At 49.2% G+C, this 16126-nt stretch overlaps 1 protein-coding gene across 1 annotated transcript in view; it reads right to left on the reverse strand.

Moving 5' to 3' along the window:
- stag1a (STAG1 cohesin complex component a) overlaps positions 1-16126 on the reverse strand; it is a 63213-nt gene that overhangs the window by 1552 nt on the left and 45535 nt on the right. The window contains exons 17-31 of the mRNA XM_084451101.1: positions 15972-16061; positions 15668-15871; positions 15377-15447; positions 15010-15178; positions 14381-14473; positions 6353-6527; positions 5628-5770; positions 5408-5509; positions 5065-5213; positions 4434-4562; positions 4019-4221; positions 3608-3773; positions 3327-3443; positions 331-445; positions 47-127 (exon numbers count right to left, since the gene is read on the reverse strand). Of these exons, the coding sequence (XP_084307227.1) occupies positions 47-127; positions 331-445; positions 3327-3443; positions 3608-3773; positions 4019-4221; positions 4434-4562; positions 5065-5213; positions 5408-5509; positions 5628-5770; positions 6353-6527; positions 14381-14473; positions 15010-15178; positions 15377-15447; positions 15668-15871; positions 15972-16061 (2007 nt within the window). The remainder of the gene's footprint in view (positions 1-46; positions 128-330; positions 446-3326; positions 3444-3607; positions 3774-4018; positions 4222-4433; positions 4563-5064; positions 5214-5407; positions 5510-5627; positions 5771-6352; positions 6528-14380; positions 14474-15009; positions 15179-15376; positions 15448-15667; positions 15872-15971; positions 16062-16126) is intronic.

The following is a 16126-nucleotide window of genomic DNA, read 5'->3' on the forward strand; positions in this document are numbered from 1 at the left end:
GTGTGGGAAGGTTCTGAGCGGGTTCAGAGAAGTGTGATGGACTCACCGACTCGTCCTCAATCATGGCTGCAGAGTCGAAGAAGTCCGGTCTCAGCTCCGCCCTCTCTCGCCTGTTTCTCGATGGAGGCTGGAACCACAGAAAAGAGTCAACGAGTCACTGAATGAATGAATCATAAAAGGAGGAAGAGTCGAGTCACTGAATGAATAGTCCAGCCTCCACTCATTGGGGTTTTCTCTTCAACATAAAACAAATATCTTCAGGCCAGTCAGCATCTTGTCCACGAGGCAAAAGGTAGCAGGAAGTTTGCAACAGGAAGTGATGTCACTCACCAGATCAATGACCATGGTGTCTTCGAACTCCTCGTTCATGTCTTCCAGCTGCCCTCGCGATGACATCATCACGTCCTCAAAGATGGGCTCAGCGTCATCCTCCATAAGACCCCGGCTACAACAGAGAGAGATGAGGTCTCACACACACACACACACACACACACACAGTGTACCCCAGTTCGTTGAAAAATCACTCACGGTGATTTCGAGTCGAGTGGCAAATACCAAGAGTCCTCTACCGCTACGGCATCCGGCGTGAAGCAAATCACAGTCTAACGTCTACTACCATATGATATTGCAGCATTGCTACGTTGCAATGTCGTTTACTTTTCTCTGACACAGGCAAGAATTTTTTTTTCCATATAGACGTGAAGTTATTTGACTTTACATTCTTGTTCATAGTAAAACTTTTTAAGTAATGTGTGCATGGATGAGGTGAACTCACCCTGTGATCCTTAATCATCACAGACCATAAATGGTGAAATCACTCCCACTTGTTGTGGGAGAAGGCCACCAAAATTCCCAATAGGTATGGTACACCCTTAAATGCTTATAATCCGTTATTATTTGTTATTGTTATAGTCTATTATTATAGGCCTATTCTATTATTTCCAATAGGTAGACCTATGTTATAACAAAATAACTTATATTTCAGTTACATCAAATGTTCAGGCGGTGGACAGGCGGTGGACGGCTGGCATCGAGCGTTCAGGCTCTCACCAGGGCCCAGCGGGCGTTCAGGCTCTCACCAGGGCCCAGCGTTCAGGCTCTCACCAGGGCCCAGCGTTCAGGCTCTCACCAGGGCCCAGTGGGCGTTCAGGCTCTCACCAGGGCCCAGTGGGCGTTCAGGCTCTCACCAGGGCCCAGTGGGCGTTCAGGCTCTCACCAGGGCCCAGCGTTCAGGCTCTTACCAGGGCCCAGCGAGCGTTCATGCTCTCACCAGGGCCCAGCGGGCGTTCAGGCTCTCACCAGGGCCCAGCGTTCAGGCTCTCACCAGGGCCCAGCAGGCGTTCAAGCTCTCACCAGGGCCCAGTGTTCAGGCTCTCACCAGGGCTGGTGACCAGCGACCCGCCAGGCGGCGCAGCTGAAGACGCTGGTTGAACAGAACCCCAGGCGGAGTGGCATCGCTCTGACGTTTGAGCTGCATGTCTGACAGACCAAACTGACCTGGACTGTCCCTCCAGCCAAAAACATGCTTTTGGCCTATATTGTTGAAAGCCTAAATAACTTATGCGCTATGCATATTTGGGTATTTTGGACGGCTTGGCCTACATTGTTGAAAAAGGGAAAATAACTTTGTTATGCATATTTTAGTAGGCTATATTGTTGACGAGGATATATTGTTTTGGAGGGCTGTTGTTGTTAAATGGACTGCACTTATATAGCGCTTTTCCACCTTAGCGGCACTCAAAGCGCTTTACAATGGCCTCTCATTCACCCATACACACACACATTCACACACCAATGGCGGTAGCTGCCATGCAAGGTGCTAACCTGCTCATTGGGAGCAATTTGGGGTCAGGTGTCTTGCTCAAGGACACTTCGACCTGTGGACAGTCGGAGCTGGTATTCGAACCACTGGCCCTTCGATCACTGAACGACCCGCTCTACCAACTGAGCTACAGCCGCCCCATTGTTGTTATGTTATGCATTCATAATGTGTCATGCCCTATGCATATTTTGGTATTTTGGAGGGCTAGGCCTACATTGCTGACAGCAGTAAGAAAGTGTGAGAATGAGTTTATGAAAGTGTCGACTCGATGTAATGATGAAAGTGTCGACTTGTAAATAAAGTATTGTTGAAAATAATTGATTATTTTGGTAAATAATGTCAAAATGACATAATTCTACTCTTCTGATTTAGTCCATGAAAGTGTTGATTCAATGTAATGAGCGCCTGGCTGTAACACGCTGTTCACTCCCTTGTCGTACCAGTGGCGGGGTACACTACGCTAACCCTAACCCTAACTCCAAACCTAACCCTAACCCTACACTACGCTAACCCTAACCACTATGCTAACCCTAACTCCAAACCTAACCCTACACTACGCTAACCCTAACCACTACGCTAACCCTACACTACGCTAACCCTACGCTAACCCTAACCACTACGCTAACCCTACACTACGCTAACCCTAACACTAACCCTACACTACGCTAACCCTACACTACGCTAACCCTAACCCTACACTACGCTAACCCTAACTCCAAACCTAACCCTACACTACGCTAACCCTAACCACTACGCTAACCCTACACTACGCTAACCCTACGCTAACCCTAACCACTACGCTAACCCTACACTACGCTAACCCTAACACTAACCCTACACTACGCTAACCCTACACTACGCTAACCCTAACCCTACACTACGCTAACCCTAACCCTGCAACAGAGAGAGAGGTGAGAACACACACACGCTAACCCTAACCCTACAACAGAGAGAGAGGTGAGAACACACACACGCTAACCCTAACCCTACAACAGAGAGAGAGGTGAGAACACACACACACTAACCCTAACCCTACAACAGAGAGAGGTGAGAACACACACACGCTAACCCTAACCCTACAACAGAGAGAGACACACACGCTAACCCTAACCCTACAACAGAGAGAGAGACACACACTAACCCTAACCCTACAACAGAGAGACACACACGCTAACCCTAACCCTGCAACAGAGAGAGACACACACGCTAACCCTAACCCTACAACAGAGAGAGACACACACACGCTAACCCTAACCCTACAACAGAGAGAGAGACACACACGCTAACCCTAACCCTACAACAGAGAGAGACACACACACGCTAACCCTAACCCTACAACAGAGAGAGAGACACACACACGCTAACCCTAACCCTACAACAGAGAGAGAGACACACACTAACCCTAACCCTACAACAGAGAGAGAGACACACATGCTAACCCTAACCCTACAACAGAGAGAGACACACACACACACACACACACGCAAACAGGACACACACTTACACAGTCTGCCTGACTCCCTGGTTGCTGCGCTGCTTCATGTAGTTGATGTTAGAGCGATCCTTCCTCCCCGCCTCCTCCATCTTCTGGGGGCCCAGCCACGACATCTGCATCTGAGGACTAGGTCACACACACACACACATATACAGGGTTACACACACACATATACAGGGTTACACACACACACACACATTGGGTCACGCGCACCCATACAGTCTCTCTATGAGCCAAGCTTTTCCTGTGTGTGTGTGTGTGTGTGTGTGTTGGTGTGTGTGTGTTCTTACTTGTGTACGTAGTCGTTCTCGGAGCCGGGTTCTGAGTCGGGGTCAGGCATGTGTTCCGCAGGTCTGTTCTCTCGGAGCACGGTGGAGGTGAGCTGGGGCGTCTGCAGCGCCCCCGGTGTCTGGAGGGTGTCATTACGCATCATCCACGAGCCTTCCACACTCTCCTCTGGAATCACACACACACACACACACACACACACACACACACACACACACACAAACACACACCGCAGTTCAGCAACTAGACATGTGTCGGTATAGACAGAGGGACTTGAATTGGTGAGTGTGTCTGTCTGTGTGTGTGTGTCTGTGTGTGTCTGTGCGCGTGTGTGTGTGTGCATGTGTGTTTGTCTGTGTGTGTGCGTGCATGTGTGTGTGTGTGTGCGTGCGTGCATGTGTGTGTGTACTGACCATCGATGCGTTTCTTGTGGATGGCCGGCCGGCCCTTCTTGCTGCGGACCGAGCCCGTCTTGCTGCTGGAGCCGGAGGTGACGGAGAGCCGGTCCTCGTCCCCGCCGGTCAGCAGGCTGTTCCGGTACGAGATCAGCGGCAGCCACACGTCCTCACGCCGCTCCGACATGGCCTCCGACATGAACTTCTCCAGGTACGAGTGGCTGGCAGGAGAGAGAGGGACAGGGGCAGAGGTCACACACACACACTGGGTACGTACACACACACACACACACAGGAGACACACACAGGAGACACACACTAGACACACACACACTAGACACACACACACTGGATACACACACACACAGTACACACACACACAGTACACACACAATCACACACGCAGGCAGACAGACAGAGAGGTGGTTCTTACACAGTCTTCTTGTCCTGACGCAGCAGCTTGGAGGAGAACTCGCTGAGCACCTCCAGGAAGGCCAGGTTAGGAGGAGGGAGCTCCGCCCCGCGAGGGTTCTGGTACTTAAACGCAAACTCTATACCATCCCTGAGAGAGGGGGAGAGAGAGAGAGGGAGGGAGAGAGAGGGGAGGGAGAGAGTGACAGAGATAAAAGGAGAGAAAAAAAAAGCATGAGTTCAGAGGTCAGAGTTCGCACACTCCGGCCGTGCTCCGTTCAGACCGCGAGAACAGGAAACAAAGAATCTCATCCAGGCGTATGGTGACCCCTGGCTGGTGGTATGGTGACCCCTAGCCGGGGGCCTATCTGCGTTGCAGCTGTTGTTTCCGGTCTTAGCGGATAGAGATCCCCCTGTCCAAAAACAGGCCTCCCCATAACCGACGAAGCGTTGTGGCAAGAACCTCTCCTGGAATAAGCTACTACGTGTCCATGTTTTATTCTAATTCATAGCGACTGGCAAGACTACGCTGCTTGATGCAGCGTTTGTGTGACAGGATGCCAGCGGGCTCTAGACCGGAAACCGAGCGAATAGAAACCAGGCTCTCCCCCCAGAGGGGTCTTGTGACGCGCGGAGCCGAGGTGGCGGCGTACTTGTGCAGGGTGGCGACGGCCTCCCGGGTCTTGATCTGGTCCAGGCCGAAGGTCAGGGCGAAGCGGCGCGCCAGCTCCTTGATGCCGCTGACGTGGGACGAGGTGCGGTCCAGGTTAGGACCCTGCTCCTGCAGCAGCTCGTTGAACAGCTGACGCACACACGCACACACACACGCACACACACGCGCACACACACGCGCACACACGGACATGCGCATACACACGGGTGAGAGAATTAGTGAGTGAGTCTGTGTGTGTGCGTGTGTATACGTATGAAGCTGTATGTGTCCTTTGTGTGTGTGTCCTTGTGTCGTGAGTAAAATGTCTGTGTGTATAAGCTCACCTGTTGCAGACTGAGGATGAGGGTCTTGGCACACAGGATCTTGTCCGTCTGTCTGGTCTTACTCAACGTCTCCTTGATGATGTCACCATAGTCATTATAGTACTGAAGAGAGAGGGAGGGGGGGGGGACACGGGAGAGAGAGAGCGAAGGGGAGAGACCAGTAAGATCTTTGCTGCTAGGTACCAGGAGGACCAGCAGGTCTCTCGTGACGCAGACAGACCTTCATATAGTGCTTGAAGATGTCGGCGGCCGCAGGCATGTCAACGATGTCGTAGATGATGAGTTTACTGAAGGCCGCCAGCAGGTTCCTCCTTTTGTGAAGAGCCTCGATCTTGTTGGCCTCGTCCTCCTCGTCTCCCTCTACTGTGAGAGGGTTGTGGTGAGGTAGAGAGATGGGGATTATGGATAGAGAGAGAGAGAGAGAGAGAGTAGGGACAGATTTTATTCAAACTGTGTAAATAAAAGTGCTTTAAAAGGGTCTGTGCTGTTGTACGTGAGGCCGCGGGGTATCAGTTGGATGTTAGCGCGGTATTAGCAGTGTTAGTGGGTGTTAGCGCGGTATTAGCAGTGTTAGTGGGTATTAGCACGGTGTTAGAGGGTGTTAGCGGTGTAAGCGTGGTGTTAGCGTATTAGCATGGTGTTAGTGTGGTATTAGCAGTGTTAGTGCGTATTAGCGTGGTGTCAGCGCGGTGTTAGCATATTAGCGCGGTGTTAGTGTGGTTAGAGCGGTATTAGCAGTGTTAGCGGTCTCAGCAGGGTGTTAGCGTGGTATTAGCAGTGTTAGTCATTGTTAGTGTGGTTATAGTATGTGTTAGCGGTGTCAGCGGAGTGTTCGCGTGGTGTTATTGTGGTATTAGCAGTGTTACTGTGTGTTAGCGGTGTTAGCGTACGTTAGCTGTCTCAGCAGGATGTTAGCGTGGTGTTAGTGGTGTCAGCGCATCTCACCCATGCTCTGGCTCTCGTCGTCCTGGTCGATGAAGACGTGGTCCAGGACGAAGGTGAGCAGTTCGTTCTGCAGGGTCCCGTCCGGGTTGAAGACCAGCGGCTGCAGGCCTTCGCGGCCCCCCGACACCAGCTGGTGGCTGAAGATCATCAGGAGGTCACACAGCAGCATGAACGCCTGAGGGAAAGCACACACACACACACGCACACAAACATCATCAGTCATCATCATAGTTATCATCATCATCATCATCATCACGACCATCATTGTTACAGACAATCATCAGTGTTATTATAATGATCAGAATCATCAGTGTTATTATAATGATCAGTATCATCAGTGTTATTATAATGATCAGTATCATCAGTGTTATTATAATGATCAGTCATCAGTGTTATTATAATGATCAGTCATCAGTGTTATTATAATGATCAGTCATCAGTGTTATTATAATGATCAGTCATCAGTGTTATTATAATGATCAGAATCATCAGTGTTATTACAATGATCAGAATCATCAGTGTTATTATAATGATCAGAATCATCAGTGTTATTATAATGATCAGTATCATCATGTTATTATAATGATCAGTCATCAGTGTTATTATAATGATCAGTCATCAGTGTTATTATAATGATCAGTCATCAGTGTTATTATAATGATCAGTATCATCAGTGTTATTATAATGATCAGTATCATCAGTGTTATTATAATGATCAGAATCATCAGTGTTATTATAATGATCAGAATCATCAGTGTTATTATAATGATCAGAATCATCAGTGTTATTATAATGATCAGTATCATCATGTTATTATAATGATCAGTATCATCAGTGTTATTATAATGATCAGTATCATCATGTTATTATAATGATCAGTATCATCAGTGTTATTATAATGATCAGTATCATCATGTTATTATAATGATCAGTATCATCAGTGTTATTATAATGATCAGTATTCCTCCTTCTCTTGCACATGGCTATGCCGCATTCTCTGGGCATGATAAAGCTGGGGTAACTGGTGTGTAGCTGGGGTAGTTTGCGTGTAGCTGGTGTGTAGCTGGGGTATTTTGTGTAGCTGGTGTGTCGCTCGGGTAGCTTGTGTGTAGCTGGTGTGTCGCTGGGGTAGTTTGTGTAGCTGGTGTGTAGCTGGGGTAGCTTGTGTGTAGCTGGTGTAGTTTGTGTGTAGCTGGTGTGTAGCTGGGGTAGTTTGTGTGTAGCTGGTGTGTAGCTGGGGTAGTTTGTGTAGCTGGTGTGTAGCTGGGGTAGTTTGTGTAGCTGGTGTGTAGCTGGGGTAGTTTGTGTAGCTGGTGTGTAGCTGGGGTAGTTTGTGTAGCTGGTGTGTAGCTGGGGTAGTTTGTGTAGCTGGTGTGTAGCTGGGGTAGTTTGTGTAGCTGGTGTGTAGCTGGGGTAGTTTGTGTAACTGGTGTGTAGCTAGGGTAGTTTGTGTAGCTGGTGTGTAGTTGGGGTAGTTTGGGTAGCTGGTGTGTAGCTGGGGTAGTTTGTGTAGCTGGTGTGTAGCTGGGGTAGTTTGTGTAGCTGGTGTGTAGCTGGGGTAGTTTGTGTAGCTGGTGTGTAGCTGGTGTGTAACTGGTGCATAGTTGTGTTTCGCTGGTTAGCTGGTGTGTAGCTGAGGGTTAGGGGGTAGTTGGGGTAGCTGAAGGTAGCTGAGGGTAGTTGGGGTAGCTGAGGGTAGCTGAGGGTAGTTGAGGGTAGCTGAGGGTAGTTGGGGTAGCTGAGGGTAGTTGAGGTAGCTAAGGGTAGCTGAGGTAGCTAAGGGTAGCTGAGGGTAGTTGAGGGTAGTTGGGGTAGCTGAGGTAACTGAGGGTAGTTGGGGTAGCTGAGGGTAGTTGGGGTAGCTGAGTGTAGTTGAGGGTAGCTGAGGGTCGTTGAGGTAGCTGAGGGTAGTTGAGGGTAGCTGAGGGTAGCTGAGAGTAGATTGATTGAAACCTTTATTTATACTCAGGTGAGCACTGAGGTGAGGCCACCTCATTTGCAGAGCTGCTGAGTGTACAACAAAATAGAACAACAAAACAATGTGCAGTGCACTTAGTTAAAAACAGTTACAGCATGAATCATAAAGAAATGAAATCAGGCATTTAAATTCCGTAAGGGAAGGAAGGACTTCCAGCTTTAACTTGGACTGAATGTCATTCCAGGACTTTGGGGCTGCATAAGTAAATGCTGTCCTGCCAAGTCCTGTACTAGTCCGTGGATCTTTAAGTGTGATCCAGTCACTAGAACGTGTTTGATGGGCTGGAGCATTCCTGTCCAACAGGGCAGCTATATACGGTGGCTGTTTGCCGGTCAACGCCTTGAAAATTAACAAGAGGATACAATGGTGTGTATCATACCCATCCCCAGTAATGAATCTAAGTGCAGAGTGGTACACAGAGTCCAAGGGTTTCAGGGTGGTAGCTATAGCGTGACGATAAATTACATCTCCATAATCAAGAACAGATAAAAATATTGACTCAACAACTTTGAGTCTGACAGAATCGAGGGAATATTGAGCGATTTCTGTACAGAAAGCCAACCTTTTGGCTCAGCTTAGAAGCAAGTTTCTCAATATGAGATTTAAAAGTTAACTGTTCATCTATCCACAAGCCCAGATATTTATATTCAGTGACTCTGCTAATTTGTGTACCATTTAGTGATGCTATCTGTAGACTATTGTAATCCACATTTTTTGCCCTGGAAAATATAATGAATTTAGTTTTATTAGAATTGAGAACAAGCGTAAGTTGATATAGGGCATCTTGCAAAGCAATAAAAGAGAGCTGCAAGTTTCCAGTAGCTAACTGCACAGAATCCGCCATACAATAGATAACCGTGTCATCAGCATATAAATGGGCTTGACAGGATCCATTCCAAGATGATAAAATATTGTTTATGTAGATTGTGAAGAGGACAGGACCTAGTACCGAACCCTGCAGAACTCCCTTGCCTATGGACAGAAACTCAGGCCGGACATGGCCAACTCTCACACACTGACGCCTGGATGTTAAATAGTCATGAAACCAGCTAAGGGCATTGTCATCCAGACCAATACTAGTCAGACTATGCAGTAGGAGGAAGTGATCAACTGTATCGAAGGCCTTCGAAAGGTCTATGAAAAGTGCTGCGCAATGCTTTTTATTATCCAAGGCTGAGCTAATATCATTCACAACCAGTGTAATTGCAGAGGTTGTACTATGCTGGGCTCTGAAACCAGACTGATGAGGACTAAGCACTGAGTTACTTGACAGAAAATGTTTGAGCTGATTGTTTACTAGTGACTCCAATACTTTTGCCAAACAGGGCAGCGTAGAGATCGGTCTATAGTTATCTAAATTAACTCTCTCACCGCCCTTATGTAGTGGGAGTACGCTAGCCGATTTCCACTCAAGAGGAAGCTTACCAGAGGCAACAGAGATATTAAAGATGTAGGTCAACAGCTTGACCATAACTGGAGCAGCCAGTTTGATAAAGTAATCCTCCAGGTCATCTTCACCAGTGGAACACGAGTCCTCACTAAGACTAGACGAAGGGCACACATCACACCAGCCTTAAAATCACTACACTGGTGACCAGTCAACTCTAGAATAGACTTTAAAATACTGTTACTAGTCTATAAATCTCTCCACAGTCACTCACCAGAATATATTTCAGACATGCTTGTTAAGTACATGCCCAACAGACCACTCAGATCCTCAGGTACTGAACTTTTAACAGTTCCAAAAGCCAGGACCAAGAAACACGGAGAGGCAGCTTTTAGTTTCTATGCCCCCAACCTCTGGAACACCCTACCGGAGTGCCTAAGAAGGGCCGAAACAACGGAGGTCTTCAAGCGAGACCTCAAGACGTACCTTTCCGACCTAGCCTACAATCACTAGCTAGGACCTTGAGACACAGAAAGGCAGCCTCAAACCTACCTGTGAATCCTCTGTATACATTGGTATTTATCCTGCTATGCACTGTATGTATATCAAGTAGTGTACAGAAGCTGGTTACCCTGAAACAGGCTTGTTCTGTTCTGACAGCTGTGTTGCTTCAATGGCTCAGTGTGCTACTAACCGTTTTCTGCCTCCCCTAGTGCCTCTCTCTCTCCCTCCTATCCTCTAACCAGGTCCAGAGTCAGCTGTGGAGCTGTGGATGTCATAGTATTTAGTACACACACACACACACACGTACACACAGACACACATCAGTCCACATCCGGCTTAGGCCTGGACCTGATGCTCTTAGCCTTTCTTGCTCTGAAAATTTAATTTAATGTAATTTATTGTTCTTTAAATGTTCTTAGCCATTAGACAAATATATTCCAGGAGCTTGCCCCAGGCTGCCTGTTTCAATATCTGTGTGGTCTGTATGGCTCTATGTGCTACTAACCTTGTTCTGCCTTCCCTCTCCCTAGTGCCTCTTTCTCTCCCTCCTATCTTCTAACCAGGTCCAGTGGATGCCCCACTGTCACCAGCAGACCTCCCGGAGTCCGATAGATACCCCCGTGTCTGCTGTGGATGCCGTAGCATGTCCGTAGAATGTCCTCTCTCCTATGATGCTTTTTTAGTCTCTCTTCCTCTGAAATGTAATTTAATGTAATGTATTGCTTTATAAATGTTCTTAGCCGGTAGACAAACATACTCCTGGAGCTTGCTCGATCGCCTTTGTGACGGCCCCGCCTACTCCATTTGCCTGTCTGGGTGTGTTGTGTGTGTGTGTGTGTGTGTGTGTGTGTTCAGTCTGTTCAGTGTCTGTCCTAGCAGGTTCCTGAGGTGGGCGTGGCCGTCATCAGCTGCTACCCTGGCACACCTGGGCCTGGTGTGTCAGGGCTCTACAAGAAGAGCTGGGAGCTAAGTTGCTGCCTCTCCTCCTCCCGGGGACACCGATTGCTTTGTTATGCTTTATAGTTTGAACCTGGTTTTGCACTACTCAACACTGCACTCATACACCCTTCGCTCATTCATGCACTCACTTACACCACTGATGACTGACCGCACATCCCATGTTTGATTTATGTACTTTATGTATTGTTTGAGTTTAGTTTAATTAAATCTTATTGTTAATCCTTAGTTTGTCACGGCCATACACGGCTTGGTTTGTGACAAATGGGGGCTCGTCCGCTTTTTTGTTTGTGGGGCTGATTTGGGCCGTTTGGTTCCCTTGTTAGGGTTTGGTTGTCTTTGGTCTGGTCTGCTTTTGTGTTTGGCTCACCCTGTGTTTGGGGGGGGGGATGCTTTTGGTTGCTGTGGATGCTTTTGGTTGCTTAGGATGCTTTAGTTTCTTTGGTTGTTTTGTTTGGTTGATTGGTTAATTGGCTTTTTGGTTCTGCGGTCCGGGTGGGGCTGGTTGGTGGTGATTGCATGGTGGCGTTCTGGTGTGTGGCCTGGCCTGTTGGTGGGATTTCCCCTGGTAGGCGTAGCGACGTGTCCTGTTGGTCGCGTTGGTTTGTTGTTTTAGTTTCTTATTTTTGTGTGGTGTGCGGTTGGTAGCAGTTGTCTGGGGGACACTTCCATAGCTGTTAGGTGGGTAACCAGCTTTCTGGGGGCTTGGCCAGGCTATTGGGTTTGTGTTTAAAGAGCCCGCCGCTAATCCACACGAAGACTAGGGGCTAGAGTGGTTAGCTTAGTCTGTGGCAGGCAGTCTAGGAAGTGGGGACTTTCCGCTTTCGTTGGTACGCACCAGATTAGCCTTCCTTTTGTGGTTCTGCTGTAGTTTCTTTTTTCTCCTTGGTTGATTTGTTCAGCTGGTCCATGATGGCGGCGGTTGATGCGTTTGTGGCTGCTCCGAGTGAGAGCTTTTTGGAGGGTTGTACGCTTGAACAGTTATTTAAGATTGCTGATCGGTATGAGGTGGATCTGAGTGGTCTGGCCGATAAGCGAAAGGGGGCCGTGAAGGCGCGCATCATTCTCCAGCTGGTGGAGAAGGGGGTGCTGGCTGCTACATTGGAGGCCCCTGGGCGGTCTGTTTCTCCGCCGTTGATCAGGGCGGGTCCGTTTAATGTTGGCGCTCTGTCCTTTGAGCAGCAGAAGGAGTTGCTGTTGCTCCAGTTGGCTCATGATAAGCACAAGCTACAGCTGGAGTTGGATCAGAGGATGGCTATTGAGCAGCTGCGTCGGGAGACGGAGCAGGCTAAATTGGATCTGCAGTCTGATAGATTGAGCTTGGTCAGGGACGGTAGGCTTTCCGGGGAGTTCTTGGGGGGTGGGGAGCGTTCAGTTAAGTCGTCTGATCTGGTCAGTGACTTGCGTCTTGTGCCTAAATTTAATGAACGTGACCCGGATGTGTTTTTTGCTATGTTTGAGCGGGTTGCTGTGACGCGATGCTGGTCCGATGCGGAGCGGATTTTGCTGCTGCAGTCGGTGTTGACTGGGAAAGCGCAGGAGGCGTATGTATCTTTGCACGGTGACGATATTACGTACGAGGCGGTTAAGGCTGCTATTCTCAAAGCATTTGAGTTAGTCCCTGAAGCTTATCGCCAGCGCTTTCGATCCTGGGAGAAGAGGGCTTCTCAATCGCATATGGAATTCGCAAGGGAGCTCTCTAGTCATTTTGAGCGCTGGTGTGTCCTCAAGCGTGGCCGATTTTGAGAGTTTGTGTGACCTGATAGTCCTAGAACAGTTTAGAAACTCTCTGCCCAGTGGGGTTGCTACTTATTTGGCAGAACGTAAGGTTACGACGGTTACTGCGGCCGCGGGGTTGGCCGATGAGTATGTGCTCATTCACAAGAAGCGGCCTGGCGAGCCTGTGGAAGAGCCCGTGCGTGAGGAGTGGGGCGCCAGAGCGTCTGTTGGTTTTGGGGGGTTTTCGGGGAAGGGGTCCCGGGGACCACCACAGGGTGGTGATAATGTCTGCCACTATTGCCATGGGGTGGGCCATTGGAAGTCCGATTGCCCAGTGCTTAGGTCAAGGTCGCAACGTGCTGGGGTGCAACCTACTGCTTTGGCTGCCAGCGTTTCTACTCCTGCGGTGAGGGAGGGGAACAGTTGGCGGGTGCAGGCTGGTGGGATAGGCAGTCCCAGTGACTCATACCGGCCATTTATCACCAGTGGGTTTGTGTCTCGGGTGGGTAGTGACATTAAAGTACCCGTTAAGATTCTGAGGGATACAGGGGCTGCTAACTCCTATGTGGTGTCTATTTTTATAGTCCCATGACTTGGACATTCGCCACATCGGGGGCTGTGACAATGTGGTGGCAGGCTCCTGTGTTGGGCTAGCTGAGTTTGTTTTTTGCTCGTTTTTTGTTTTGCGCTTGGGTTGCTCTGGTGACGGTGGTCTTGTAGGGACCCCGTCTTATGGGGGGAGGTGTGACGGCCCCGCCTACTCCATTTGCCTGTCTGGGTGTGTTGTGTGTGTGTGTGTGTGTTCAGTCTGTTCAGTGTCTGTCCTAGCAGGTTCCTGAGGTGGGCGTGGCCGTCATCAGCTGCTACCCTGGCACACCTGGGCCTGGTGTGTCAGGGCTCTACAAGAAGAGCTGGGAGCTCAGTTGCTGCCTCTCCTCCTCCCGGGGACACCGATTGCTTTGTTATGCTTTATAGTTGGAACCTGGTTTTGCACTACTCAACACTGCACTCATACACCCTTCGCTCATTCATGCACTCACTTACACCACTGATGACTGACCGCACATCCCATGTTTGATTTATGTACTTTATGTATTGTTTGAGTTTAGTTTAATTAAATCTTATTGTTAATCCTTAGTTTGGTGTGCGTCCCCCTCCTTTGTCACGGCCATACACGGCTTGGTTTGTGACACCTTGTTGAGAGGGGTCAGGGAAGAATTTTTACAGCTCACTTATCTGGCCCCCGGGTGATTACTGTTTTTTTGCTTCCCTCTGGAATATGTAGAGAGTGGGTCATATGCCCACCTCCCTTGTTCTCTGTAAAGCGCATTGTGTTGCCTCTGGGTATGAAATGCGCTATACAAATAAAGCTTTGATTGATTGAACACTAGTTGGGGTAGCTGAGGGTCGTTGAGGTAGCTGAGGGTGGCTGAGGGTTAGGGGGTAGGTTGAGGGTAGTTTAGGTAGCTGAGGTTAGGGTTACCTGTTCTTTCACTGGTGTGTTGACGTTGGACAGACACTGCTGGCACACGGCCAGGAACGACTTCACCACTCTCCTCAGAGCCACCAGGTCATCCTGGAGTACGTACGTACGTACGTACGCACACGCACACACACACACACACACACACACACACACACACACACACACAAACGTTCACGTACAATCTGATTAGATTAGATGCTTTATTAGGCACAAGACCAAAACTAATGGAAGTTGTGACATGCTGTAATCTAATCTAATTTGTGTAAACTACAACAACAACTAATCCTATATAATCAAATCTAAATATGAAACCAGCAGCAATGAGACACACATGCGCGCACACGTACACACACCAGTAAACCTGTTTAAAACAGCAGATGAATATGTGCCAAAGCTCATAGGATCAAAGCAGTAGGGTCAGTGAGATGAGCAGAACAGATACCAGGCTAGACCAGGACCAGGCTAGACCAGGACCAGGTTAGACCAGGACCAGGTTAGACCACGACCAGGTTAGACTAGGACCAGAACCAGGTTAGACCAGGACCAGGTTAGACTAGGACCAGAACCAGGTTAGACCAGGACCAGGTTAGACTAGGACCAGAACCAGGTTAGACCAGGACCAGTACCTTGGAGGGGGCTCCCTCGGTGATCTTGACCAGCTGCCAGAGGATGGAGTAGTGAGAACACTGCAGCGCCTGGACCGCGATCTGCTCTGGCATGGAGCCCTGCTCGATCCCCGCCTTCAGCAGCCGGTAGCAGCTCCCAAACAGGTCCCACCGCGTCAGGTCATGGGCGCTGGTAACCACACACACGCACGCACACACACACGCACACATATATATATATATACACACACACACACACACACACACACACACACACACACACACACACACACACACACAGGTCAGCATGTGCCTATTTTGAGAGAGAGAGATGAGAGGGAGAGAGAGAGAGAGAGAGAGAGAGAGAGAGAGAGAGAGGTGGTCTTACTTGTGGAAGGCTGTGAGTCTCTTGAGGGTGGAGAGAACATTATAGATGTCGTCATCATCAGCCTCTTCACCCTGCAAAACACACACACACACACTTCAAAACATCCATTTTCCACACACTGATACAACCCTACAATTGTAATGCCATATGACAAATAAACCACTTTCTTCTTAACACACACATTCACACACACCCACGACACACACACACACCCACGACACACCCATGACACATACACACACCCACGACACACCCATGACACACACACACACACTCACGACACACACACACCTCCTGCAGCAGGTCCTCCACAGAGTGTGCGAAGCGGTCGGTCATCTCGTCGATGAGCTGTGAGCGGGCGATGTCCACGCGGTTCATGATGGTGTGCTCCTCAGAGCAGAGGATGCTGTAGGTCTTGCTGCAGGCCTCCAGCACCTCGGTCTCAATGTGCTTCTCCACCACCAGACGGATCTGCTTCAGCAGCGCGTCCAGGTGCTGGGGGGAGGGGCTTAGTCACGTCTCTCTAATCATCCATAGACAATTATAAAAACTTGTTTGGCGTCACCTTTCCACACAAGCACGCACACACTCCTACCTTCTCCATCCTGCCGGCGCTGTACACATCCAGGTCAAAGAACTGTGGGATCTGCAGTAGGTTGGCCACCTTCTCTGAGTCCACCTGGTACTACACGCACGCACGCACACACCCACACGCACACACGCACGCAGACACGCACACACACACACACA

This window comes from Borostomias antarcticus (genome assembly GCF_949987555.1).
Source record: "Borostomias antarcticus genome assembly, chromosome: 16".
NCBI lineage: Eukaryota > Metazoa > Chordata > Actinopteri > Stomiiformes > Stomiidae > Borostomias > Borostomias antarcticus.